The sequence below is a fragment of the Pleurodeles waltl genome, chromosome 3_1 (assembly GCF_031143425.1).
Source record: "Pleurodeles waltl isolate 20211129_DDA chromosome 3_1, aPleWal1.hap1.20221129, whole genome shotgun sequence".
NCBI classification, from domain to species: Eukaryota; Metazoa; Chordata; class Amphibia; order Caudata; family Salamandridae; genus Pleurodeles; species Pleurodeles waltl.
In genome coordinates, this window is record NC_090440.1 from 350,839,024 (window position 1) to 350,863,495 (window position 24,472).

Sequence of the window (24,472 nt, forward strand, 5' to 3'; positions counted from 1 at the left end):
TCTCTCACCTAATGATATTGACTATTTTGATGCATCCTTCCACCTCCACTTGAGCGCTGGCACTGAACAGTATGGGAAAATATTTTGTAACTATGGCCCTCTCAGTCTATTCTGCTGGTTCCCTCCAGTATGACTCCACTAATGTGCTAGAACTACATACTGTGGTATATTAAACCTAGTTGTACAGACTTTGCTAATGCCTGTTTATTATAGATTTGTTAAAGCTTGCATCTGAGGCAGTCTTGCCGATTCCCTGAAAGTTCAAGTGAAATCTGAATATGTTTTCGAACAAAAGTGTGATGGGTTCTCAAACTATGTCATTGCAAGACAATGGCTTGAGGCATATGACCTGAAGCCAATTTATGCATCTGCCTAAAGGTATTTTCACATGGAAGTAAGTTGTCTAGGAAAGGAACTTCATATCTTAAAATGCCACAGACTCAAAGTGCTTGAGATTCTGGGACACTGCACAGCATTTAACCAGAGGAAATTTGAGTACCAGACTCATCAGAGGGGTCTCAAATGATCCCGGGGGGACTCTGGGGGGGCTATAGTATAGTAAGGAAAAGTGCAGAAAAGTCATTCGAGGACTCCAGCAATTTTACATTTGCGAATTTATCACAACTTGTACAGAAAATAAGTTATAAGGCTTTCCTTTCTGTAAGCCAAAATCCAGCCTTCTGAAGGTCCCCTCTGATTGTCAGTGATAACAGGATTAGCAGAGCTGCTTGATTAAGTGATAAGTGACTGTCCTGGGGAGAGCCTATCTGGTGAAGGCCAGCTCTGGGGCTATGCAGGAATGCCAGAGCAGGGGAGGGATAATAAAACATACAGCCTCAAAAGGGAGCAGGACAGGAGGGAATGTAACATCACCTAACCCCCAGCTTCTGGATCCCTCAGCCAGATACCAGGCTTAACCTGATAGGTGCGGGCGTCGGCCACTGGCCGACGCCCACACACCCTCCCTGGTGCGGGTCACGACCAGTGGCCGACACCAGGAAGGGTATCAATAAATCCTCGGGTGCGTCGCACCCGAGGATTTATTATTTTTTTTAAACCCCCCCCGGGAGACACGGAAGCTTCCGTGTCTCCCCCCGCCCCCCCACCCGCCCCTTTGTGACGTCGGCGCACTGACGTTGCAAAGGTGTTTTCCCCATCAAAGCAGGAAGCAGCCTTGCGGCCGCTTCCTGCTTTGATGGGGAAAACGGCCTTTCTCACGTTCGGGAAGGCCTCGTAAGAAAGGGGAGTGTCTCCCCTTTCTTACGAGGCCTTCCTGAAAGTGTTTCCTGGCCCCCGATCGCAGCACAGCTGCGATCGGGGGCCAGGAAACACTTTCAGGAAGGCCTCGTAAGAAAGGGGAGACACTCCCCTTTCTTACGAGGCCTTCCTGAAAGTGTTTCCTGGCCCCCCGGTCGCAGCACAGCTGCGATCGGGGGCCAGGAAACACTTTCAGGTTTCCTGGCCCCCCGATCGCAGCACAGCTGCGATCGGGGGGCAAGGAAACACTTTGAAAAGGCCTCGTAAGAAAGGGGAGACTCTCCCCTTTCTTACGAGGCCTTCTCAAACTGTTTCTGGCCCCCGATCGCAGCTGTGCTGCGATCGGGGGCCAGAAACAGTTTGAGAAGGCCTCGTAAGAAAGGGGGAGAGTCTCCCCTTTCTTACGAGGCCTTCTCAAAGTGTTTCCTGGCCCCCGATCGCAGCACAGCTGCGATCGGGGGCCAGGAAACACCACTAGACGCCAGGGATTTCACTTTGGGGGGGCGGCCCCCTCGGAAAACGGGCCGCCCCCCCCCCGGGGGCATAATTAATAAAAATAAAAAAAGGTAGGTGCCCCCTGGGGGGGGGGGCGCGATCGCGCCCCCCTCCCCCCAGGGGATTGTTTTTTTTTTTTTTTTAAATAATGAAAAAAAAATAAAAAATGACAGGGGGTCGCCCGTCGGCAGGGTGACCCCCTGTGGGGGCAATTTTTTTTTATAGATGTTGTAGGGTTTCCCTGGGGGCCATTTTGGCCCCCAAGGAAACTATACAACAACTAAAAAAAATAGATCTATATATAGATCTATATTTATATATCTATGTAGATAGATATATCTATGTACATGGATATATCTATAGATATATCTATGTACATAGATATATATATATATATATAGAGGTAGATCTATATATACCAAATAGATTTATAAAGTGTGCTACTCACCTGTGAGGGTCTCAAGGCGCTTGGGGGGGGGGGGGGCGGGGGGAGGGAAAGGGGCTGGGAGGTTCACTGTTCGAAAAGCCAGGTTTTGAGGCCCTTCCTGAAAAGAAGTAGGTTTTGGGTCTTGCGAAGGTGGGTTGTGAGGGCGTTCCAGGTTTTGGGTGCAAGGTAGGAGAAGGATCTGCCCCCGGTGGTGGTGTGTTTGATGCGGGGGACAGAGGCGAGAGAGAGGTCAGCTGAGCGGACGTTTTGTGTGGGGGTGTGGAAGGTGACTCTCGTTGAGGTAGGCAGGGCCTGTGTTGTGGAGTGATTTGTGTGCGAGCATGAGGATCTTGAAGGTGATCCTTTTGTCAATGGGGAGCCAGTGGAGGGATTTGAGGTGTGGAGAGATGTGTTCGTGTCGGCGGAGGTCGAGGATGAGTCGTGCTGCTGAGTTTTAGATGCGTGTAGTTTGCGCTTGAGTTTTAGAGTGGTGCCGGCGTAGAGGGCGTTTCCGTAATCAAGCCTGCTGCTGTGTGCGTGAGTGACAGTTTTTCTGGTCTCTGTGGGGATCCATTTGAATGTTTTTCAGTATACGGAGTGTGTTGAAGCATGAGGAGGTGAGAGCGTTGATTTGTTGGGTCATCGAAAGGGAGGAGTCTAGGATGATGCTGAGGTTGCGTGCGTGGTTGGCGGGGGTGGGTGCAGGGCCTAGCGTGGTGGGCCACCATGAGGGGTCCCAGGTGTTTTTGTGTGGGCCAAAGAGGATTATTTCGGTTTTGCTTGAGTTGAGTTTCAGGTGATTGGCTGTCATATATATATCACTTTTGTCAATATGTGTGTGGTTTCCCTGGGGGGAAAAGGGTCCGACTTGTCTAGTGGCAGTTTTAGTGCCATAAAGAAGCGCAGAAGGTTTATATGCCTACTGCAAAGAGCAAATCTGTATTTTATGTAAATAGCTGAGTACATTAGCAAAGTCTATGGAGAGATGAAGGGCACTTTTGCTGGGTGGTAATGAGGGAATCCGAGGAGGAGGGAGTGGGAGCACCAATAATGATTGTTGGACTGGGCGCAGGAGGTGCTAAAGACTGTGACGAATGGTATGTGACAAGGTGTTTTTTGAGTGTCTTGAAAGTACGTGCTGATTGAGGGAAGAAGCGCAGGTAAGGTGGCCTCTACTGTTGCACGTATCTCACACACCATCGATTTTGTGACTGTCTACGTAGGCTAGTGTTTTAGAGCAACAGTTTAGCCAATAGCAGAGATGGCATCTTGATGGATGACTGCTGCCTACACTCGGGTTATAGAGGACCGCTCTGACATAGGATCAGAGACTGAGACATCAGATACTGAGACAGCATCTGAGGGATAGGACAATGGCGCAGACTCTGGGAGTGATTTTTCAGTCAGAGGAGTCCCATTCGATAACTCCTCTTCCAGTACATTATGAGGGAGGTGATGAGGACAGTCCTGCTGTCCCTTCGCAAGCTGTTTGTGCAACTGGGTAATAGTGGGTTAGGTCAACCCAGAGAGCAGGTGAATGTGGCGGCAAGCAGAGAGAGAGTGCTCTCTTGGGAGCTCCCCAATTTAGTTCAGCCCCAAATTCCACCACCCAAATCATATTGTGGAGACATCAAAATTATCCATGGCAAAACAAACTGGTTTTGTAAGGCAGGCACCTGTGTTTTTGGTCCTGGATTCGGCAGCCATATAGAGAAACACACTAAACCCAAACATTTCTGGAAACTAGACATTCGGGGGAGTCCACAGAGGTGTGACTTGTGTGGCTTCCCCAAAGTTTTCTTACCCAGAATACCCTGCAAAGCTGAAATGTTGAAAAAAAACTAAATGTTTCTCGCATTTCTGTCACACAAACTACAGGAATATGCTGGGATCCACAATATTCCTACCACCCAGTGACTCCTCACCTGTCCTGATAAAAACACTACCCCACTTGAGTGCCTACACCTAGTGTCTGTGTCAGGAATGGATCACCCCAGGGTCAACAGCTGCCTCACGTAAGGACCAACATTGACCGTTGTGTGATCTATTCCTGTCGCAGGCACCAGGCCTAACCACACAAGTGAGGTATCATTTTTATCGGGAGGCTTGGGGGAACGCTGGGTGGAAGGAAATTTGTGGCTCCTCTCAGATTCCAGAACTTTCTGTCACCGAAATGTGAGGAAAACTTGTTTTTTTAGCCACTTTTTGAGGTTTGCAAAGGATTCTGGGTAACAGAACCTGGTCCGAGCCCCGCAAGTCACCCCTCCTTGGATTCCCCTAGGTCTCTAGTTTTCAGAAATGCACAGGTTTGGTAGGTTTCCCTAGGTGCCGGCTGAGCTAGAGGCCAAAATCTACAGGTAGGCACTTTGCAAAAAACAGCTCTGTTTTCTGTGATGTGTCCACGTTGTGTTTTGGGGCATTTCCTGTCGCGGGCGCTAGGCCTACCCACACAAGTGAGGTATCATTTTTATCGGGAGACTTGGGGGGACGCTGGGTGGAAGGAAATTTGAGGCTCCTCTCCGATTCCAGAACTTTCTGTCACCGAAATGTGAGGAAAACTTGTTTTTTTAGCCACTTTTTGAGGTTTGCAAAGGATTCTGGGTAACAGAACCTGGTCAGAGCCCCGCGAGTCACCCCATCTTGGATTCCCCTAGGTCTCTAGTTTTCAAAAATGTACAGGTTTGGTAGGTTTCCCTAGGTGCCGGCTGAGCTAGAGGCCAAAAACTACAGGTAGGCACTTTGCAAAAAACAGCTCTGTTTTCTGTGATGTGTCCACGTTGTGTTTTGGGGCATTTCCTGTCGCGGGCGCTAGGCCTACCCACACAAGTGAGGTATCATTTTTATCGGGAGACTTGGGGAGACGCTGGGTGGAAGGAAATTTGAGTCTCCTCTCCGATTCCAGAACTTTCTGTCACCGAAATGTGAGGAAAACTTGTTTTTTTAGCCACTTTTTGAGGTTTGCAAAGGACTCTGGGTAACAGAACCTGGTCAGAGCCCCGCGAGTCACCCCATCTTGGATTCCCCTAGGTCTCTAGTTTTCAAAAATGTACAGGTTTGGTAGGTTTCCCTAGGTGCCGGCTGAGCTACAGGCCAAAATCTACAGGTAGGCACTTTGCAAAAAACAGCTCTGTTTTCTGTGATGTGTCCACGTTGTGTTTTGGGGCATTTACTGTCGCGGGCGCTAGGCCTACCCACACAAGTGAGGTATCATTTTTATCGGGAGACTTGGGGGGACGCTGGGTGGAAGGAAATTTGAGGCTCCTCTCAGATTCCAGAACTTTCTGTCACCGAAATGTGAGGAAAACTTGTTTTTTTAGCCACTTTTTGAGGTTTGCAAAGGATTCTGGGTAACAGAACCTGGTCAGAGCCCCGCGAGTCACCCCATCTTGGATTCCCCTAGGTCTCTAGTTTTCAAAAATGTACAGGTTTGGTAGGTTTCCCTAGGTGCCGGCTGAGCTAGAGGCCAAAATCTACAGGTAGGCACTTTGCAAAAAACAGCTCTGTTTTCTGTGATGTGTCCACGTTGTGTTTTGGGGCATTTCCTGTCGCGGGCGCTAGGCCTACCCACACAAGTGAGGTATCATTTTTATCGGGAGACTTGGGGGGACGCTGGGTGGAAGGAAATTTGAGGCTCCTCTCAGATTCCAGAACTTTCTGTCACCGAAATGTGAGGAAAACTTGTTTTTTTAGCCACTTTTTGAGGTTTGCAAAGGATTCTGGGTAACAGAACCTGGTCAGAGCCCCGCGAGTCACCCCATCTTGGATTCCCCTAGGTCTCTAGTTTTCAAAAATGTACAGGTTTGGTAGGTTTCCCTATGTGCCGGCTGAGCTAGAGGCCATAATCCACAGGTAGGCACTTTGCAAAAAAACAGCTCTGTATTTTGTGAAAAAATGGGATGTGTCCACGTTGTGTTTTGGGGCATTTCCTGTCGCGGGCGCTAGGCCTACCCACACAAGTGAGGTATCATTTTTTTCGGGAGACTTGGGGGAACATAGAATAGCAAAACAAGTGTTATTGCCCCTTATCTTTCTCTACATTTTTTCCTTCCAAATATAAGAGAGTGTGTAAAAAAGACGTCTATTTGAGAAATGCCCTGCAATTCACATGCTAGTATGGGCACCTCGGAATTCAAAGATGTGCAAATAACCACTGCTCCTCAAAACCTTATCTTGATCCCATTTTGGAAATGCAAAGGTTTTCTTGATACCTCTTTTTCACTCCTCATATTTCAGCAAATGAATTGCTGTATACCCAGTATAGAATGAAAACCAACTGCAGGGTGCACCTCATTTATTGGCTCTGGGTACCTAGGGTTCTTGATGAACCTATAAGCCCTTTATATCCCCGCAACCAGAAGAGTCCAGCAGACAAAACGGTATATTGCTTTCAGAAATCTGACATCGCAGGAAAAAGTTACAGAGTAAAACATAAAGAAAAATGGCTGTTGTTTTCAGCTCAATTTCAATATTTTTTTATTTCAGCTGTTATTTTCTGTAGGAAAACCTTGTAGGATCTACACAAATGACCCCTTGCTGAATTCAGAATTTTGTCTAGTTTTCAGAAATGTTTAGCTTTCCGGGATCCAGCATTGGTTTCACACCCATTCCTGTCACTAACTGGAAGGAGGTTGAAAGCACCAAAAATAGTAAAAATGGGGTATGTCCCAGTAAAATGCCAAATTTGTGTTGGAAAATGTGGTTTTCTGATTCAAGTCTGCCCGTTCCTGAAAGGTGGGGAGATAGTGATTTCAGCACCAGAAACCTTTTGTTGATGGCATTTTCAGGGAAAAAACCACAAGCCTTCTTCGGCGGCCCTTTTTTCCCATTTTTTGGGAAAAAACTAAATTTTCACTGTATTTTGGCTATTTTCTTGGTCTCCTCCAGGGTAAACCACAAACTCTGGGTACCATTAGAATCCCTAGGATGTTGGAAAAAAAGGACGCAAATTTGGCGTGGTTAGCTTATGTGGACAAAAAGTTATGAAGCCCTAAGCGCGAACTACCCCAAATAGCCAAAAAAGGGCTCAGCACTGGGGGGGAAAAGGCCCAGCAGCTAAGGGGTTAAGGAAGGAATTTGCAGATGCTAGGAGGAGAGTTATGGAAAGGAGCCACACTGGGGGATGGTTTAGTCAGCTCTAACTGCTCTGCTGAAATGTCAGCCATCATAGATTTTGGAAGAATAGTGCTTTCTGGGACAGGGTTATGCCACACTTTGGGGGAAGTAGTCATGCATCTGGGTGTCACTCAGCATTCTATTGGTTGGGGTCTGATGTCCAGGGCAGATTTGTTGCCTTAAACTACAAAAGCAAGAAGGACTGCCCTGCTGGAATCTGGATCTGAACCCTTGGCCTGCACTTCTGAGTGAACTACACCTGCTGCACAATCTGGTACTACAGCCCTGATGACAGTGCCTTGCTTTATAAAAACGACTCCCTGCAGCTACAGGTAAATAGACCTTCACCTGCATCATCCCCAGCATGAGTCCCCAGCCTGGAGTGCATCCAGTGGACTTTTAAGGATTTCGCAAGGTGCATCGTGGGAATTGTGGTCCAACTTTCCAAGAACTATCAAGGAGATTCTAAACCCTTGGATTTGTGTTTTGGACCCTTTGTACCTGCAAGGAGGACTTCAGAAAACACCTCCTAAATTTGGAGAATTTTTGTAAATTTGGCGCTTTGTATTTCTAAGCACAAGGAAGTGTTTCGAACAACCAGTTTAAATGTTGATCAAATTTAGTTGTAGGTTCAAGCAAGATACTGACTGGGCCAAAATGACTTCTTTCATCATTGCAAGTGTGTTCAAATGAATACAATTAGTTAAAAAGATGTTTTAAGTATCCAATCATCATTAAGGAAAATATTAAATGGATGGAGACGAAGTAAGAACAAGTATGGATGCATGGTGAGCCGGAGGAAAGCAGGTGTTTTTCTACCTTTTAAGATAAACAAACAAACCATCTTTGATGGCAGCACACCAAGGTGCTAATAATAGCTCTAATGTTTATCCTTCTGGGATAGGTATACAAGGACCAATACTGGGAATCAATGAGAAGGATTGAGAGATGCAAGATGATGGTAGAGAAGAGCAGAAATGATGCATACAGTAAGTGAGTTATCCCAAACGTTTGAGACAGGCAAAAAGGCATTTAGGACTCTTAAGCAGGTAACTCTGTAATATGTAATCAAAGGCAAACCAAGTTTTCAGAACAAACAGCTACAAATACTACAAACAGCATTTATATACAATAACAATAATCGAATATCGATATTATACAGCCTCTCATGGCTACCTTTTCCTAATTACATCATTCACCTATCAACACACATAATAATCTAATGTAATGATGCTGCTTACCCACTTGGTACCTCGTTCACACTACAATCAGAGGAATTCAACTCTGGTGACGAAAGGTCTCTGCTGTCATCCAGCATATCATGGGGAAGGTCAGTCAACAACTGTTTGAGCTGATGTAAAGAACCAGAGGGATTGGAATTAGTTACACAACCTGGTCAACAACGTATTCTAAACCATACGAAATACTTGCATGAACATATGTATCAACTGTGTATAAAAATATAAACTGATTCTATTTCATTTCTATGTGAAACCTACTTATTAAAGAAGAACATCTAATTTCTTCTAAATAAAGAATGCCTCAACAACTGTGATGGCCCAAATGTTTGTTGTTACATACATTTACCCCAAAAATGAAGGTAATGCAGTAACGTCACATTCACTGAGTGGGTGGTCTCTGACCCCTGCAAGGTCCCCACTATAACATCAAGGTAGGCTGCTCAAAGCCCAAGCACTTTCAATGTGCTTGTCCTACACCTCCTTGGAAAAAAGCAGTAAGGAGCCTCAATGCAATTCAACATGTACTCTGCTTATTTTTTTTTTTTCAGACTGGAGTTCTGCTTTGTAGGATGTTGGCCACCAGGTCTGCACAACAGTTTCTTATCATAGTTTCCTCTTAACAAAATAAGTGTCCCAAATCGGAGTGAAAGCCAGCACAAATTTTCCATGGCTTTAATAAGTGCCATCATATTGCCAGTGTATAACAGCTTGGAAAGATAAGAGTCAACTGTAAACCAATTGAAAATAATCCAAGATGTGTTGGTAATTTCAAAACACAGGTTTCCAATCCAAGCACAAGCGAGGCTTTGGGTATTCCACAAATATGTATGAAAGTAGTGGGTAAGTAAAAGCTTGTTGAATTTCACATATTTGGTCAAATCTATTTTATATGAGGCAGTGACATTTATATGGGATCAGCAATTAATTATGCATATCACTTGATTACTTTTTGGAACGCTTGCCTTCTGGCTCCATGAGGGCTTTGAAACCCAAATGGTAAACCCACCAAAGACTCTGTTCATTTTCAAGTGGGGTGGGGAAAGGAGCTGGTACCTTGGGCCAGATGTAGAAATGGTTTTACGCGTCGCAAACAGCGAAAATCGCTGTTTGCGACGCGCAAAACCCACATCGCGATGCCCATTCCCATTTTGCGAGTCGGTAACCTGGTTACCGACCCGCAAAACGGGACTGTGAGTCGCAAATAGGAAAGGGTGTTCCCCTTCCTATTTGCGAGTCGAAGCACGATGCAGGATTGCTTTGGGACCGCGAACACAGTCGCAAAGCAATCGCAGTTACCAACAGTGTCGCACTGGTGGTAACCCATTCGCAAAAGGGAAGGGGTCCCCATGGGACCACTTCCCCCTATGTGAATGGCCTTGAAAACATTTTTTCAGAGCAGGCAGTGGTCCTATGGACTTAAACAAAGATAGTTGATCAGACAATCGCAAGAAGGCGGAAATGCCAGGCAAATAGCCCTTAAGAGTTCCCAAAGCAGACTCCTGCTGGGCAAGGGAAAGAATGAAAAGTAAAACCTTAGAAAGAGGATCAAGAGCCTTTTCTGTACACTACGTCACAAATTTCAACAACGGCAGGCGTATTGGTGAATGGATGCTTGGCTGCCAAGATGACGTTACAGACTTCAGGAGGAAAGCCAAAAGGTGTCACCTGCCCTGGTGAATCTCCATGCAAGAAGGCGGAGAGTGGGCAGGTTCAGGTGAAGCCCTGTCCACTGTTGCTGCGTTAGAAGATTCTTGTGAAGGGGCAGTCTGATTGGAGGATCGATGGTCATGCTCAGTAGCTCGGGATACCAGACTCTCCATGTCCAGTATGGAGCCACAAGGATGAATGGTGTCTGTCACTCCTGATCTTCTTGAGAACTCTGGGCAAGAGTGGTGTAGGCAGAAAGGCCTACAGGAGGCCAGAGATCAACTTGAGATTAAAAGAGAGAGAAAGAGAGCTGCCTCAAACTCCAGTGCACAAAACATTGCTCGTTCTCTGCAGAAGTGAACAGATCTAACCAAGGCACTCCCTACTGGTGAAAGAGACCAAGGCTCTCCTCACTGCTAAATGAGACCTTGTGCCACGTCCAGGTGAACCCGCTATTTGTGATCCGCTAGGCATCTTCGGATGAGTTAATCTGCTATGGCGTTCAGAGAGCCTGCCAGGTGCTGACTCTTCAGGAACATGCCCTGATGTTCCACCCATGTCCAGAGGCACAGAGCCTCTTGACAAAGTGTCCACGACCCTACCCTGCCCTGTTTGTAGCAAAACTACTTGGTGGTGGTGTTGTCCTTGAACACCTGCAATAGCCTTCCCTTGATGGTGGGTAAAAAGGCTTTCAATGCTAGTCAGATCACTCAGAGTTCTAGCAGGTTGATGTGGAGTCCGGAGTCTGCCAGAGACCAGAGTCTTCTGATTTCTACCTCTCCCAGATGTCCGCCCCATCACAGGAGTGATGCATCTGTCACTACTGTCAGATCTGGGAGGAAAGGGGAGCGGTTTGTTATCACCACTGCAGAACGTTTGCAGTTCCCTTTGAGATCTGGACGACGTCCGAGAGATTCCACTAATGCAACACCCACTGAAACTTCAGTCCCACTGCTGTGCCCACATATGCCATCTAGCATGAGTCACATGCAGGAGGCCATGAGTCCCGACAGACTCAGAGTCAGTCTCACCAAAATCCAGGATAGAGGCTGAAACATCTGTATCATTGCCTGAAAATCCTGGAATCAACACCTGGGAGTATAAGTCCGAAACTGCACCTTTTCCAGAACAGCTCTGATTAAAAGGAGTGGCTCAGAGGGCGTCAGGTGTGATTTCAGCATGTGTATAGTGAACCCCAAAGAATGATCGAGGTTCGACATAGTCCGTAGATGGGAGATGACAGCATGGGGTGAGTCTGCCTTCCACAGCATGTCATCGAGGTAGGGGAAGACTGGAACTCCTGATCTCAGCAGATGAGTTGCAACCACCGCCATCACCTTGGTGAACACCCGAGGGGTTCTCGTAAGGCCAAAGGGAAGCACAGTGAAATGAAAGTGCTCGTGGCCTACCATAAACTACATGTAACGTCTGTGGGCAGGCAGGAAGGGAATGTGGAAATAAGAGTCTTGCAAGTCAAATGCTATCATCCAGCCTTCTGGTTCCAGGGCAGAAAGGACTTGAGCCAACATGAACATTTTGAGTTTCTCCTTCTTGAGGAAGAGATTGTGGGCTTATAGATCTAAAACAGGGTGAAAAACATTGTCCTTTTTGGGAACAAGAATGTAGCGGGAACAACAACCACAGACTACTTCTGACACCGGAACCCTCTCTGTAGCTCCCCTGGCCAAAAGAGCTGCAACTTCCTCACAGAGAAGGGACAGATGACCTTCTGTTATTCGGTCATGAAATGGTGAAATGAAGGGAGGAGTAGTCTTGAAGGGGAGGGAGCAGCCCCATCAGGCAATCTGCAAAACCCACCAGTCCGCGGTTATGGACTGCCAGTGGGGCAGGTGAAGGCAAATCCTACTGCCAACTGGTTGCCTGGGGTGAAAAAGGGGGGAGACTAGGAGGGTTTAGAGGCTGCTGCAGTTGGCTAGAGGGGTGGGGTGGGGGTGGGGGGAGGGGTGAGGGCGTACGGACCAAACCAATGGTCACCTGACCCACTAGGTCAGTGGGTACCACGTCCTTATCCACACAGAGGCTGGGAAGCATGCGTGGCAGGGCGGAAATTGGCACGATGGCTGGGCGGGAACTGGCACTGCTGGAGACCCCTTGCGCAGCCACAAAAGGCAGATTGGGAGGCAACCTGGGGCCGCCGTGAGGCCCATGGACCTGGCTGTAGCCCAAGAGCTCTCAAAGCACTCGAGCACAGAATCTGCCTCGTCTTCAAAGAGATGGATGCCATTGAAGGGCGTGTCAATAAGGGAAGCTTGGACATACTCCAAAAAGCCAGACGTCCTCAGACAGACATGGGGCCTCAGGGTCACTGTAGTGGAAACCAGTCCGCCTAGCGAGTTGGTTGTGTCAATTCTGTAATGAATTATGAACTTTGCCGCATCTTTCACATCGGCAACAGCCTGACAAGAGTAACGCCTGGGCCTCTCTCTGGACCTGTGGCGACACCTGCCCCACCTTGTCCCACAGAGAGAGGGAATAATGGCCAAAAAGGCATGCAGTGATCATGGACCGCAATACCAGGCTGGCGGAAGAAAACATATTCTTCCCAAATTAGTCCAGCCTCTTGGATTCCCTACCTGGGGAAGCGGTAGGCAAAGTGCCTAGGAAGTGGAGGATTGGACCACCAAACTCTCAGGGGTAGGGTGTTGTTTAAGGAAGGTTGAGTCCCCAGCTGCAGGGCGATGGCGGCTGGCAATCGTTCTATCCACAGGAGCCCCTGTGCTGGGTTTTGGACCAGGTACCCCAGAAGGATGCCCAGAAGTGCGTACTTAAACCAGAATAGGGGGTTCAGATGTTGAAGCTCCCGGTTGTAGCATTTCTGTCAAGAGATTAGTTTTGTCTGCCACGGAAGGCAGTTAAAGGTCTAGGACCTCAGATGCACTCCTCACCACCATTGCATAGGAATTTCCCTCCTCCATAGCCAGGGTAGGGGGAGAAGGTATACCAGTACCTATAGAGGTGACCAGTCCACTGGCTTGACCCAGATCCTCACGCCAGTCCATTTCTTCCTCATAGAGCTGGTATAAAGGGTCAAGCAACCCCTCACAGTCTTCCGCGAGGCCTAGCCCAAGTGAATAGAGCACAGGCTCTGATCTACGAGGCAAGGCTTCTGCCAGAGTCGGTGTCAGGTGATGCCCATCTGGCTCTGTGTCAGAGTCGGGAATTACAGTAGGAATGGCATGGCCGTGAAGTGTTGACTTCGTGACCAGTGCAGGGGAACGACAAGATAGCACGACTGGCGTCGGTCCAGATCCAAGAGAGGATCCTTGGAGGTCCATAGGAGCAGAGGCCAAAACCGCAGGCATGGAACCAGATGGGGCCTCTTCCAACTCCATGGGGCCAAAAGTGGAGCCAAAGGGGTCAGACTGCCTAAAAATGAGGCACATGGCCTCATAAAACTCCTTAAGTTGGGCAGGGGTTGCGCCAGCTCTTGGAAAGTCGGGGAAGCCCAGAGCCGGGTGAGGCGCACATTACGAAGAACGAGGCTGAGAATGCTGGCGCTCCCTCATTGTGTCAGCCGATGGATGGGTAGAACAGAGGCACCTGGACATCTAGCGCGCCATTTGCCTGTGCTTCCAGTTCCTGCTTTTCCATACCGATCCAGTGACACCGCAGCTGCCTAGGTTCTCCTGCGGGGTATTCCCAACCGGGTTTTCCCACTCACTGTATTTCCTGCCAACAGAAGCCTTGCCCACCCCAGGACCTACGTAATGCAGGCCGCAGCACAACCGTGCAGCAGACACAGGCAGCTGGAGCGCCAAAGGTGCACCAAAAGCAAGCCAGTTTGCGTCTGTCTGCGCCTAGACCACGCCCAGCGCCACAACCCCTGGCCCTCTCAGCCCCCGTAGGTACACCATCGCTAAGCTCTACACCCTCGACGCCGCAACAAACACTGCCAACGCATTGACCCACACTCCACATTAGGACCCTTTACCTGCACTCACTGCCATTTCACCTGCCATGGCACACACACCATCCCACCTACCAGCACCACTCCGAACACACTACAGACATCACCTGAACAAAAACACCAACTCGCATGCATCCCTCTCAACACTCGCTTTCCACCGAATTATGGGACCTTATCGCCACCCTTGCATCCAACATCGTCTTCCTCACCGAAACCTGGCTCAACCCCACACCTACCCCAGACATTGCCACAGCAATCCCCGATGGATATAACATCACTCACCAGGGCTGCACCAACAAGCTAGGAGGAGGAACAGCCATCATCCACAGAGAGACCATACAGTGCACTACCACCACTGACAACACCACCTCCCCCATGGAACATCTCAACTTCAAGCTCCACATGGCAACACCATCACAGACTGCATTGAGCCCCTAGCCTTCTACTCCAAGGACTACATCTTCCTCGGTGACCTACATTTCCACATCGACGACCCCAACAACAACACTGCACACCTCCTCGTCAGTATGAGCAGCCTCGGATTGACCCAGATGATCCACGATCCTAAACACAATGCAGGACACACACTAGACAGCACTTTCACCTCCAGCAACTGTGTCAAATACAGCCATGTTACACAACTCACATGGACCAATCACTCCATCACCCACTTCAGTATCTCCAGCCCCTGCACCTCCACTTCCAAGATGGCCAGCGCCTCCCCATCGGAGATGGAACAAAATCTTAGAGACCAGCTGGGAGGACGCCCTCAACACCTCCAACTCCGCTACTGCCACCAACCTCGAACAGGGAGTGAAAAACGTCAATGCTTGGGTCATAAATTGCACAGATAGCATCGTCCCCATCAAGAGCAACAGCCAGAGAAAATCCTCCAAAAAGGCCAGCTGGTACACCGAGAACTCAGAACAGCGAAATGAGACAGCAAACAACTGGAGAGGAAATGGCGTGCCAGCAAGGACACCTCAGACAGAGCATCCTTCATGACCTACCTCAACCTGTACCACCGCTTGCTGAGAGCAACAAAGAAGGCAGCCCTTGCCACACGCATTGAAACCAGCGCCAACAACACCAAGAATCTTTTCAACATCATTAAGTAATCCTCCAACCCGGCTGCCAGCGAAAACAATATCACACCCTCACAGGAACTGTGTGACAACCTTGCCCACTTCTTCCATGACAAGATCGCAACCATATACAGAAACTTCGAACCCCAACCCACACCTACGGATTTCCTCAACAGATACGCCACCATCGTAATCGACACAAACCACATAGCGACTACCTGGAACATCCTCTTCACCCAGGACATCACCTCCACCATGAAATCCATCCACTCTGGAGCTCCCATCGACCCATGACCATACTACATCTTCAATCTTGGAAACCAAAGAATCAGCCAGGAACTCACCACTCTGTTCAACACCTCTGTCAACACCTGGAAACCGCCAAAGTCAGACCACTACTCAAAAAACCCTCTGCTGACACCAGCAAACCCCAAAACTACCGGCCAATCTCCCCACTCCCACCACATGCTGATCAAAAGACTCCACCACATCGGTATCCAAGGGGACATGCTCAGATGAATCACCTCCTTCCACACCAGAAGAACCCATGGGATCTACCTCCCACCTTTCATCTCCGAACCCGAGAAGATCACCTGCGGTATCCCCAAGGGCTCATCCCTCAGCCCCACGCTCTTCAAAGCATATATGACCCCACTGGCCACCATCATCAGATCCCACAATCTCAACATAGTTTCCTACGCAGGTGACGCCCGACTCATCCTCTCACTCACCAAGGACTCCACCACCACAACCAGCTTCCACAGATGCATAACAAGTGTTGCTGATTGGATGAAGAAGAACTGCCTGCAGCTGAACACAGAAAAGATAGAAGTACTGATCTTTGGCAACAGCAGCAACACATGGAATTACTCCTGGTGGCCATCAGGCCTAGGACCCATACCCACTTCCTCTGACCACGCCAGAAATCCTGGAATCATCATTGACAACAAGCTCACCATGAACTCATAGATCAACACCATCCCCTCCGCCTGCTTCCTCACTTTATGCATGTTTTGTAAGATCTTCAAGTGGCTACCTCTACACACGAGATGCACCATGACACAGACTCTCATCAGCCAACTGCAACACAGCAACACCCTCAACTTGGGAATCGCTGTGCACCTACAGAGACTTCAGACTGTACAGAACGCTGCAGCCACTAATCCTCTGCCTTTCCCGACCAACACACATCACACCCTTCCTCAGGAAACTCCACTGGCTTCCCATACAGAAAAGATGCCAATTCAAGCTGCTGACCCACACATACAAGGCTCTACACAACCAAGGACCTTCGTACACTAGCCACCACCTGAATTTTCACCAACCATCAAGAACACTACGCTCTGTCTTCCTTTGACTTGCCCATACTCCCCGCATCTACCGAAGCAAAGGTGGAGGACGCTCCTTCTCTCATGTTGCAGCAAAAGCCTGGAACAACCTCCCCACACACCTACGGACCATCACCTCACTTCCGGAATTCCAAATGGCCCTCAAGACCTGGCTGTTCGAATAAACCTCCAGTCCCTGCAAGCACCTGAATACCCTATTGGGTGATCAGCTGTGCTTTATAAATCCTGATTGATTGATTAAAGTTGAAGACCGCTTTGACTTCTTGCTCTTCTTCTCCCGCCTCTACTTACCTGATTGTCCCGAGGACTTGGAATGCGATGACGATGACTTTGGGCTCTGCGACCAGTTCTGCGACTTTTCCCTTGACCGGAACTTTGATCTGTGCAGAGTTGCATGCTGCGCTGCCATCACCTTTAGGGTCTGTTCCTCAAAGCCTTCAGATGCTGGCCTGGCAATCGGAGCACGACTTCGGGTTGTGGTTGCGCTTCAAACACCACATATCCGTCACCGACATTGGCCAGTGGAAGGCTCCACACGGCTTAAATTCAGTCTTGCGCGACAAAATCCTCGACACACCAGAAAGCGAAACCTCAAAAGTTGTCGACAAGAAGTATAAAAATCCAGTTAAACAAATGACTGAGCGGCAGCTCTTCTCTCGGATCAGCATTGGCTGGCACGAAAAGAAAAGAACAGACACCAGCACACCAATGCGGCGCCCAAATCGCTATTGCAATGTCGCTTCTGGAGTGGGCGACGCCAGCAGCGGATGTGGAGCTGATTGACGCCACCTACCAGCGCGGGAGTACTGCTCACGAAAAATCTTCTGGGATCTAGTCTGATATCTGTGGAGAATTCAAAGGTAAGGAATCTGCAGCTAGAAGTCTCTATTATATATAATCATTTTTGATTACGAGGGCACTGGTATTTTATGTCATGAAAAAGATTTGGCAAAGGGATATAAAGTCTGCTCAAGGTAAGATGTAGGTACCAAGAGTCAACGTCACACCACTCTGAGGAAACAGTATTATACACCCACATAATTATGCTGGGATGTTCTGGTTTAAAAAGAGCAGCATTTATGTGAAGGCCATGACTATAAGGAAATTAGACCAACAGATGACTGAATAAGAAAAATAATTTAAATAATGTTAAGCTCAGTGTTCAATTGTTAATCATCTCTTACTTGCCTCTTACTAAAGCGGGGTGGGAGGTGTGTGTGTGCCTGTGCAGTTTTTTGGGCGCTTTTGAGAAATTGTTCTCTTCTCCCTGCACCTCATACGTACAGGCTTCATACTTTCACAAACGGAAAACTACAATAGCATTGTATAAAAACCTTTAATTATGCATCTGCAAGCCAACAGAATCTGAAGGTCCCAGTTTGGCTAAAATAGGGAACTTCCATCTAGTTTAACTCTAGTCTAACCAAAATCTCCACCAAAGCTTATTCCTATATACACGAAACTCATCTTACACGAGACGCAATGTAAAGAAGTCAGGGTGCATTCTAAATGCCAGTTTATCTTTACTCCCTGTGTATTGCATGTTAAATCTTGTTTCTGTAATTTCTAACTGTTCTTAGAAGTGAGACAATTATCTGGCTTAAGCCAAAGCTCTTTATACACCTTCCTATCGAGGGAAAGTGTTGATTCCCATCTGCCCGTCTCCCTTCTTCACCCTCGTGCCTACCTGCTGTGTACCAAAGACTTCAGCTTGTTTCGAAGTTCAGACACTGAACGACCAGTCTACCATCTGACGGTTAGCTTTAAAACACAGCAATAAATGCAATATATCCTAAAAATGCTATTTTGTGGAAAATACGACCTCGCGCTAGAAATGATCCTGTAAACAGGCGGCTTCAAACCTGAAACATCCTGCACAGAATTGAGTGGTGGCATAAATGCGAACACATCCTAAAATCTCAACTGCCACAGCTGCTGCAAAATGATGAGATATAAATAACCTAGGCCCCTCTAACATATAACGTAAAATAAAACTGTATGTAACGCAACATATTATTAATCTAGTGCAATGCAACTTAAACATTTGACTTTCAAATACAACAAAGATCACACTGCGATCATGCTGAGCTGTTGCAAGTCACAAAAATAAAGTGAAGAGACAGAGCACATGCGATGAATATACTGGAGTAAAATATTACTTCAGAATAAACTGTGTCTGCTACGGGCACGTAAGATTTCTAAAATACTATATAAAGGCCAATATTTTCAATACTTACGTAGATTAGTGAGACTAACACTGAACTCACATCCTCCTCCAAAGCTTCAGCAAGGATTTCCGAGAAAAGGCTAAGAGATGAGGCTGCTTTATGAGAAAACATGTTCGTCCTCAAACAATAAATGTATATGAAAAGCTGCAAATTGTTGTGATGGCGTCTCGTGTGCGCAAGTGAAAATTGAGGATTCTTTCAATACGGGAAAACAAAAACCAACATTATGGTCACGTTATCCGATGATAAGACAAATTGTGATATCCAGTTCCTCGTGAGCTGCGAGCTTGGAGTAGCAATTGACCTTAGAAGGGTCACAAGCAATTGAGTGTACACCTTCACGACAACTGACAAGCCTTACTGCCGGTAGCATTTACAAGAACTCAAAACAGAAGCACCGACTCTTAAAACGAGAAAAGCTCTCATTTGCAGCAGCGGGGAACATAGCAAGCGAGCACGCGGCTGAAACCAAAAGCAAACTCCATTGAAGCCCAGGAAGAGAATGTGAGGAATTTAGAAGGCTAGCAAGTTAAACATTACCACGCCTAAGACGTTGCACTTTACATACAGCTAAAACTTGAGGCGTATTGTGAAGACTTTAAAACCTGTCTATGCACATGTATGATGTGCATTAGTCATAGGTTCTATTTTTAACCACAGACCTTCATTTAAAAGAGGAAACGCCTACCTTAAGTTGTACAACAGTTCAGCAAATATTAGAAATGCAAGGTGATGTATTGACTTGTTATTTCATAAAGACACTACTTAAGGAAGTTACTATTAATGCTGTGCTTTCCAAATAAGTGCCAACTCAAGCTCGAAGGGATAATAAATCTAAAATATATATATATTTTTAAGGTTACAATTGCTTCTTTAACCTACCTGGCTTGAAAGTAAGGATAAGTTACTTAGCTGTAATCCTAGTTCTCTTCCAGGGGGATCCTCATCAAAGTCATAAGCAATGAATATTCCCACCTATGTGAGGGGGCCTCGGAGTACTATATATATCATAAAAAGTGTACCTAGAATTTTAGAAACAAATATAGACCCATGTATTTACATACATCTATGCAGCCCATATTAAAGGCTAAAAATACCTAATTTACATTCGATTTTTGAAAAATTAAAATCTCACCTGGCTCAAGGATTTCTGTAAATCAGAAAAGAGAGAGCATAAAATGCGAACTAAGCCTTTATTGAAGAGAAAACTGTAAGGAAATGCACATTAAAAGTGTAACAAGAGAATGCTGGCACTGTGCCTTTAAGAACTCCAGGACCTCTTGTATCCCATCATGTCCCAAAGGTGTCAGTTAGGTCAGTTCTTTTTTCCAGCTCCTTTAGAGAGGATTCTTGAGTACTGAGCTTAAAGGTTTTTGACATTTTTTTTTCACTTCATTCAACATTTTTGTAGGAAAGTAGCCTCTTTCTAGCTTAGTTACCCCCACTTTTGGCCTGTTTGTCAGTGTGTTTGACTGTTTCACTGATATCCTGCTAACCACGACCCAAGTGATTATGCTATCTGCTCTAAATGTAGTTGCTGGTAACTTTTTCTTCCCACAATTGGCATAATGGTCCCCCCATGTAAGTCCCTAGTATATGATACCCAGGGCAATGGGGTTCCAAGGAATCCCTATGGGTTGCAGCAGTTATTCTCCCAACCATAGGGAGCCCATGCAAAGAGTTCTGCAGGCATGCCATTGCAGCCTGCGTGAAACGGGTGCATGCACCCGTTTTACGTGCAGGTCACTACACCAGGTCACTATAAGTCACCCCTATGGTAGGCCCTCTCATCCCAGAGGGCAGGGTGCAGGTACCTGTGTGTGAGGGCACCCCTACACTAGCAGAGGTGCCCCCACAAACTCCAGATTTATTTTCCTGGACTTTGTGAGTGTGGGATGCCATTTTATGAGCGTACTGGACATAGGTCACTACCTAAGTCCAGCTACATAATGGTAACTCAAACCTGGACATGTTTGGTATCAAACATGTGGGAATCATACCCCAATACTGTTGCAATTATTGGAAGTAGGATTCCATGCACTCTGGGGGGCTCCTTAGAGGACCCCCAGCATTGCTACCACCAGCCTTACAGACAGGTTTCTGCCCTCCTTCTGCTTGATCTGATCAAGCCCACAAAGGCAGACAAAGGACTTCCTCTGGGAGTGGGAGGTAACACCTTCTCTCTTTGGAAATAGGTGTGACTGGTTTGGGAGGGGTAGCCTCCATAAGCCACTGGTTTGCTTTGAAGGGCACATTTGGTGCCCTCCATGCATAAACAAGTCCACACCGGTTCAGGGGCCCCGCAAAACTGGACAATGGAAAGGGGAGTGGTCACTCCCCTGTCCATCACCACCCCAGGGGTGGTGCCCAGAGCTCCTCCAGAGGGTCCCTGGGTTCTGCCATTATGTTTCCAAGGTTGGCAGGGAACTCTGGGAGCCTCGGAGTGGCCAGTCCAGGCAGGTGACATCAGAGCCCCCTCCGGATAGGTGCTAACCTGGCTAGGTAACCAATCCCCCTTTCAGGGCTATTTAGGATCTCTCTCTTGGGTGGGTCCTCAGATTCGGCTTGCAAGATTCCAGCAGGACTCCTCTGCAACCTCTGCTTTGACTTCTGGCCACTGGAACCGTGACTGGACCCTCCAGGAACCGACAAATGCTGCTACAACGAAGAAGACTTGTCTGCAACTTTGTTTACACGTCTCCTACCAGCTTTGCCACATTTCCCTGGCTGTGCATCCTCAGAAGACTGCAACTCTTCTGTCTGCACAAGAAGAAGACGGACTCTCCCTTGGAGTGAAGGAGTCACTTCCCTGCAACCGCAGGCACCTACAACAAGCGACGACCGGCTGCACAGGATCTCCTCTTATCTTGAGCTGCGTGGATCCTGAATCACGCGTGGTGATCCGGAGTAGTCCTCTTGGTCCTCTCTGCCAGCTGTCCAACTTTGGTGGAGGTAAGCCTTTGCCTTCCCACGCAGGACAGTACCCCTGTTCACTGCGTCTCTTGCAGCTGCCAAGGCTTCTTTGCATCTCCTCCAAGGGATCTTCAGGCGCCGTGTAGCTCCAGACCCCAGCACTCCATCCGGCAAAGGACAGCCTCCTGAGTGGTTCTCCTACGGCGTGGGATCCTCTTTTGTAGTGCTGCGTGGGCTTCTTCTGCGACTCCTGTGTCCCCATCCTTTGAAACTCCTGTGGGTGCTGCCTCTGGTCCTGTGGACTCTTTGTGACGCTGAGGGTCCCCTGTGACTCCTCCTCTTGGGTTAAGTCCTCATAGGCCTTTGCTGGTCCCTGGCAGCACCACTTTTCTACTAACCACGAGTTTGCCTTTGCCAAGGCTTGTTGGTGGAATTCCTGCACCGACACCTGTCTGCAATCTTCCTTCCAGCGTGGGGCTTTATCTGCATCCATCAGGTACTCTGGCTCTAGGTCTGCACTGCTGACCTGTCCTTCATCACAGTCGACCAACTCCTGCATCCACAGCTGGGTGGGTAGTAGCTCCTGCTCCTCCTGGACTCCACTGTGACACTTGGACTTTGTCCCCTCTCTCCACAGATCTTCTTTCTTTTGGAACCCACCACTGGTTTTTTTGGAGTCTTCTCTGGGTGCACTCTTTTTCTTCTTTTCCTCCTTTTGGGTGGTTTGGGGAAAATACAGTGTTTTACTCCTGCCTTCCTGATCACTGGGGGGTACTGTGTTACTTACCTCTGTGGTTTTCTAGTACTCCCAGCTCCCCTCTACACATTTTACTTACCTAGGTGGGGGTACCCTATTCGCATTCCATTCTTTTAGTATATGATCTGTGCCCCCCTCCACCCCTCCCCTACGGTCACTATTGGTTATTGCTATTTGCGCTTTTTTTCTAACCCTTCCTATGCCTGTTTCTGATTACAAGTGTATATATTTAGTGTATTACTTACCAACTAAGGGTGGGTTACCTCTCTAGCACTTTGTGGTGATTTGCTCCAGAAATAAAGTACCTATATTTTTGTACAACTAAGTGTTTCCTTTCATGTATGTAAGTGTTGTGTGACTGCAGTGGTATTGCATGAGCGTTGCATGTCTACTAGATAAGCCTTGGCTGCTCATCCACAGCTACCTCTAGAGAGCCTGGCTTCTAGACACTGCCTACACTTCATTAAGATGGGATACCTGGACCTGGTCTAAGTACCATAGGTACCCACCACACACCAGGCCAGCTTCCTACAATTTTTAAGAGGCTACACTATTTTTCTGACTGAAAAGTATTTATCAGTCACGTTATGGCATCTCTTTTCATATAGTGCCCTCCATGTGGCAAAACAATGGTGCAAACTGATCCACACTAGGTGTGCATTGTTTGTCTTCCTTCTTCTCATCGTCTAGAAACGTTATCACTGTCAGAAATTTTCTAAAAGAACTCTGAAGGACTGGGAGAAAATTAAGTTGGACACCCTTCAGGAGAGAGGAGACCTTCAAGTGGCTTTGGGAAGTCTCAATCTTCCTTCACAGAGCCCTCCTCTCAAGAAAAATCCGCACACAGAGGAAGATCAGAGAAACTACAAGAAAAGTGTAGTTCCCCTGTGCTGTTGGTACATGGGAAATCGACTTCAGTGGGAATACCTGTGTTTTTGCCGTCAGTTGCAGGCTCTCAGTTGAAGTCGAAGCACAGGGCGTCGGAAAGATCACCATCTGAGGTGCTCACTGACAGTCCTGTCGACCCAGAGACCATCATCATCAAGACAACATACTAGAAAAACTTCAAGATCGAAGTCAAGACATTCAGTGTCCCCTCATCCGGTGTCGCACAGAACACAAACATCGGGACACCAACCTTTGCTGTCATCGAAGATAGAAGTCAAAGCATACATCAAAGTGTCCGCGTTTGACATCATTCACCGCCACCTAGGGAGATGTCGACAGAACATGCTCCACCAATAGCACTACCACAAACATCTACATTGAGATACTCATTGACCATGGGGAAAATACAGCATGCTGCCTGTCAAACAGAAAGATCTAGACCAGTGATACTCAAAGTACGGCCCGGGGGCCGCATGCGGCCCTTTTGACCTTTACATGCGGCCCCCAGGGCAGCAGTAGCTCTAGGCTGCTGTTTACTCGACTCAACAGGCAATACTTTATTTAAACATTATTAAAGATAACAAAAGGAAGTAAGGAATGTGTCCTGAACGGCTTAACTGCAGGAACACTTTCACTTTTTAAGAAATCGTGCAGCAAATGTCTGCAACTATGATAAGGGTTTTTAAAAATTCAAAAAGAGTATTTTATATTCACGCAGGACCATTTCATTTTACTACATTCGATTATATCAATGCATGGAGACGTTTTTTTTTTTTTTTTTTAAGAACAATAGATTTCAAACATAAAATCAGAAACATTCATTCTGACCCACACCTTGATAACAATGCCAATAGTGAATTAAGAGCCAAGTCAGTTGTTTTCTGCACTCTTTGATTGGCCTGATTTGCTATTATACATGAACAACTTCATAGTTTATTGAATCAAACACAGGAGAAGGGTTCGCACAGCGCACATACTGAAGTCATGCATTTGGAGGTCTTCCTACATTCAGTAATGAAGAAAATGAAGGGAACGTGAAATAAAACAATTGCCTAGGATCACACAATTTGGTAAAGTGGGGATGCTGGGATTAATGCCAGGTTTTATGGTTTCACTTTAAGCGATTCAGCCACTAGATCTATATG

At 47.3% G+C, this 24,472-nt stretch overlaps 1 protein-coding gene across 3 annotated transcripts in view; it reads right to left on the reverse strand.

Annotated features, from left to right (window-relative positions):
• Positions 1–24,472, reverse strand: part of CEP152 (centrosomal protein 152) — a 318,523-nt gene that overhangs the window by 259,907 nt on the left and 34,144 nt on the right. For all 3 annotated transcript variants that reach the window (XM_069222500.1, XM_069222501.1, XM_069222502.1), the window contains exon 4: positions 8,533–8,642. In XM_069222500.1, coding sequence (XP_069078601.1) covers positions 8,533–8,642 — 110 coding nt within the window. The remainder of the gene's footprint in view (positions 1–8,532; positions 8,643–24,472) is intronic.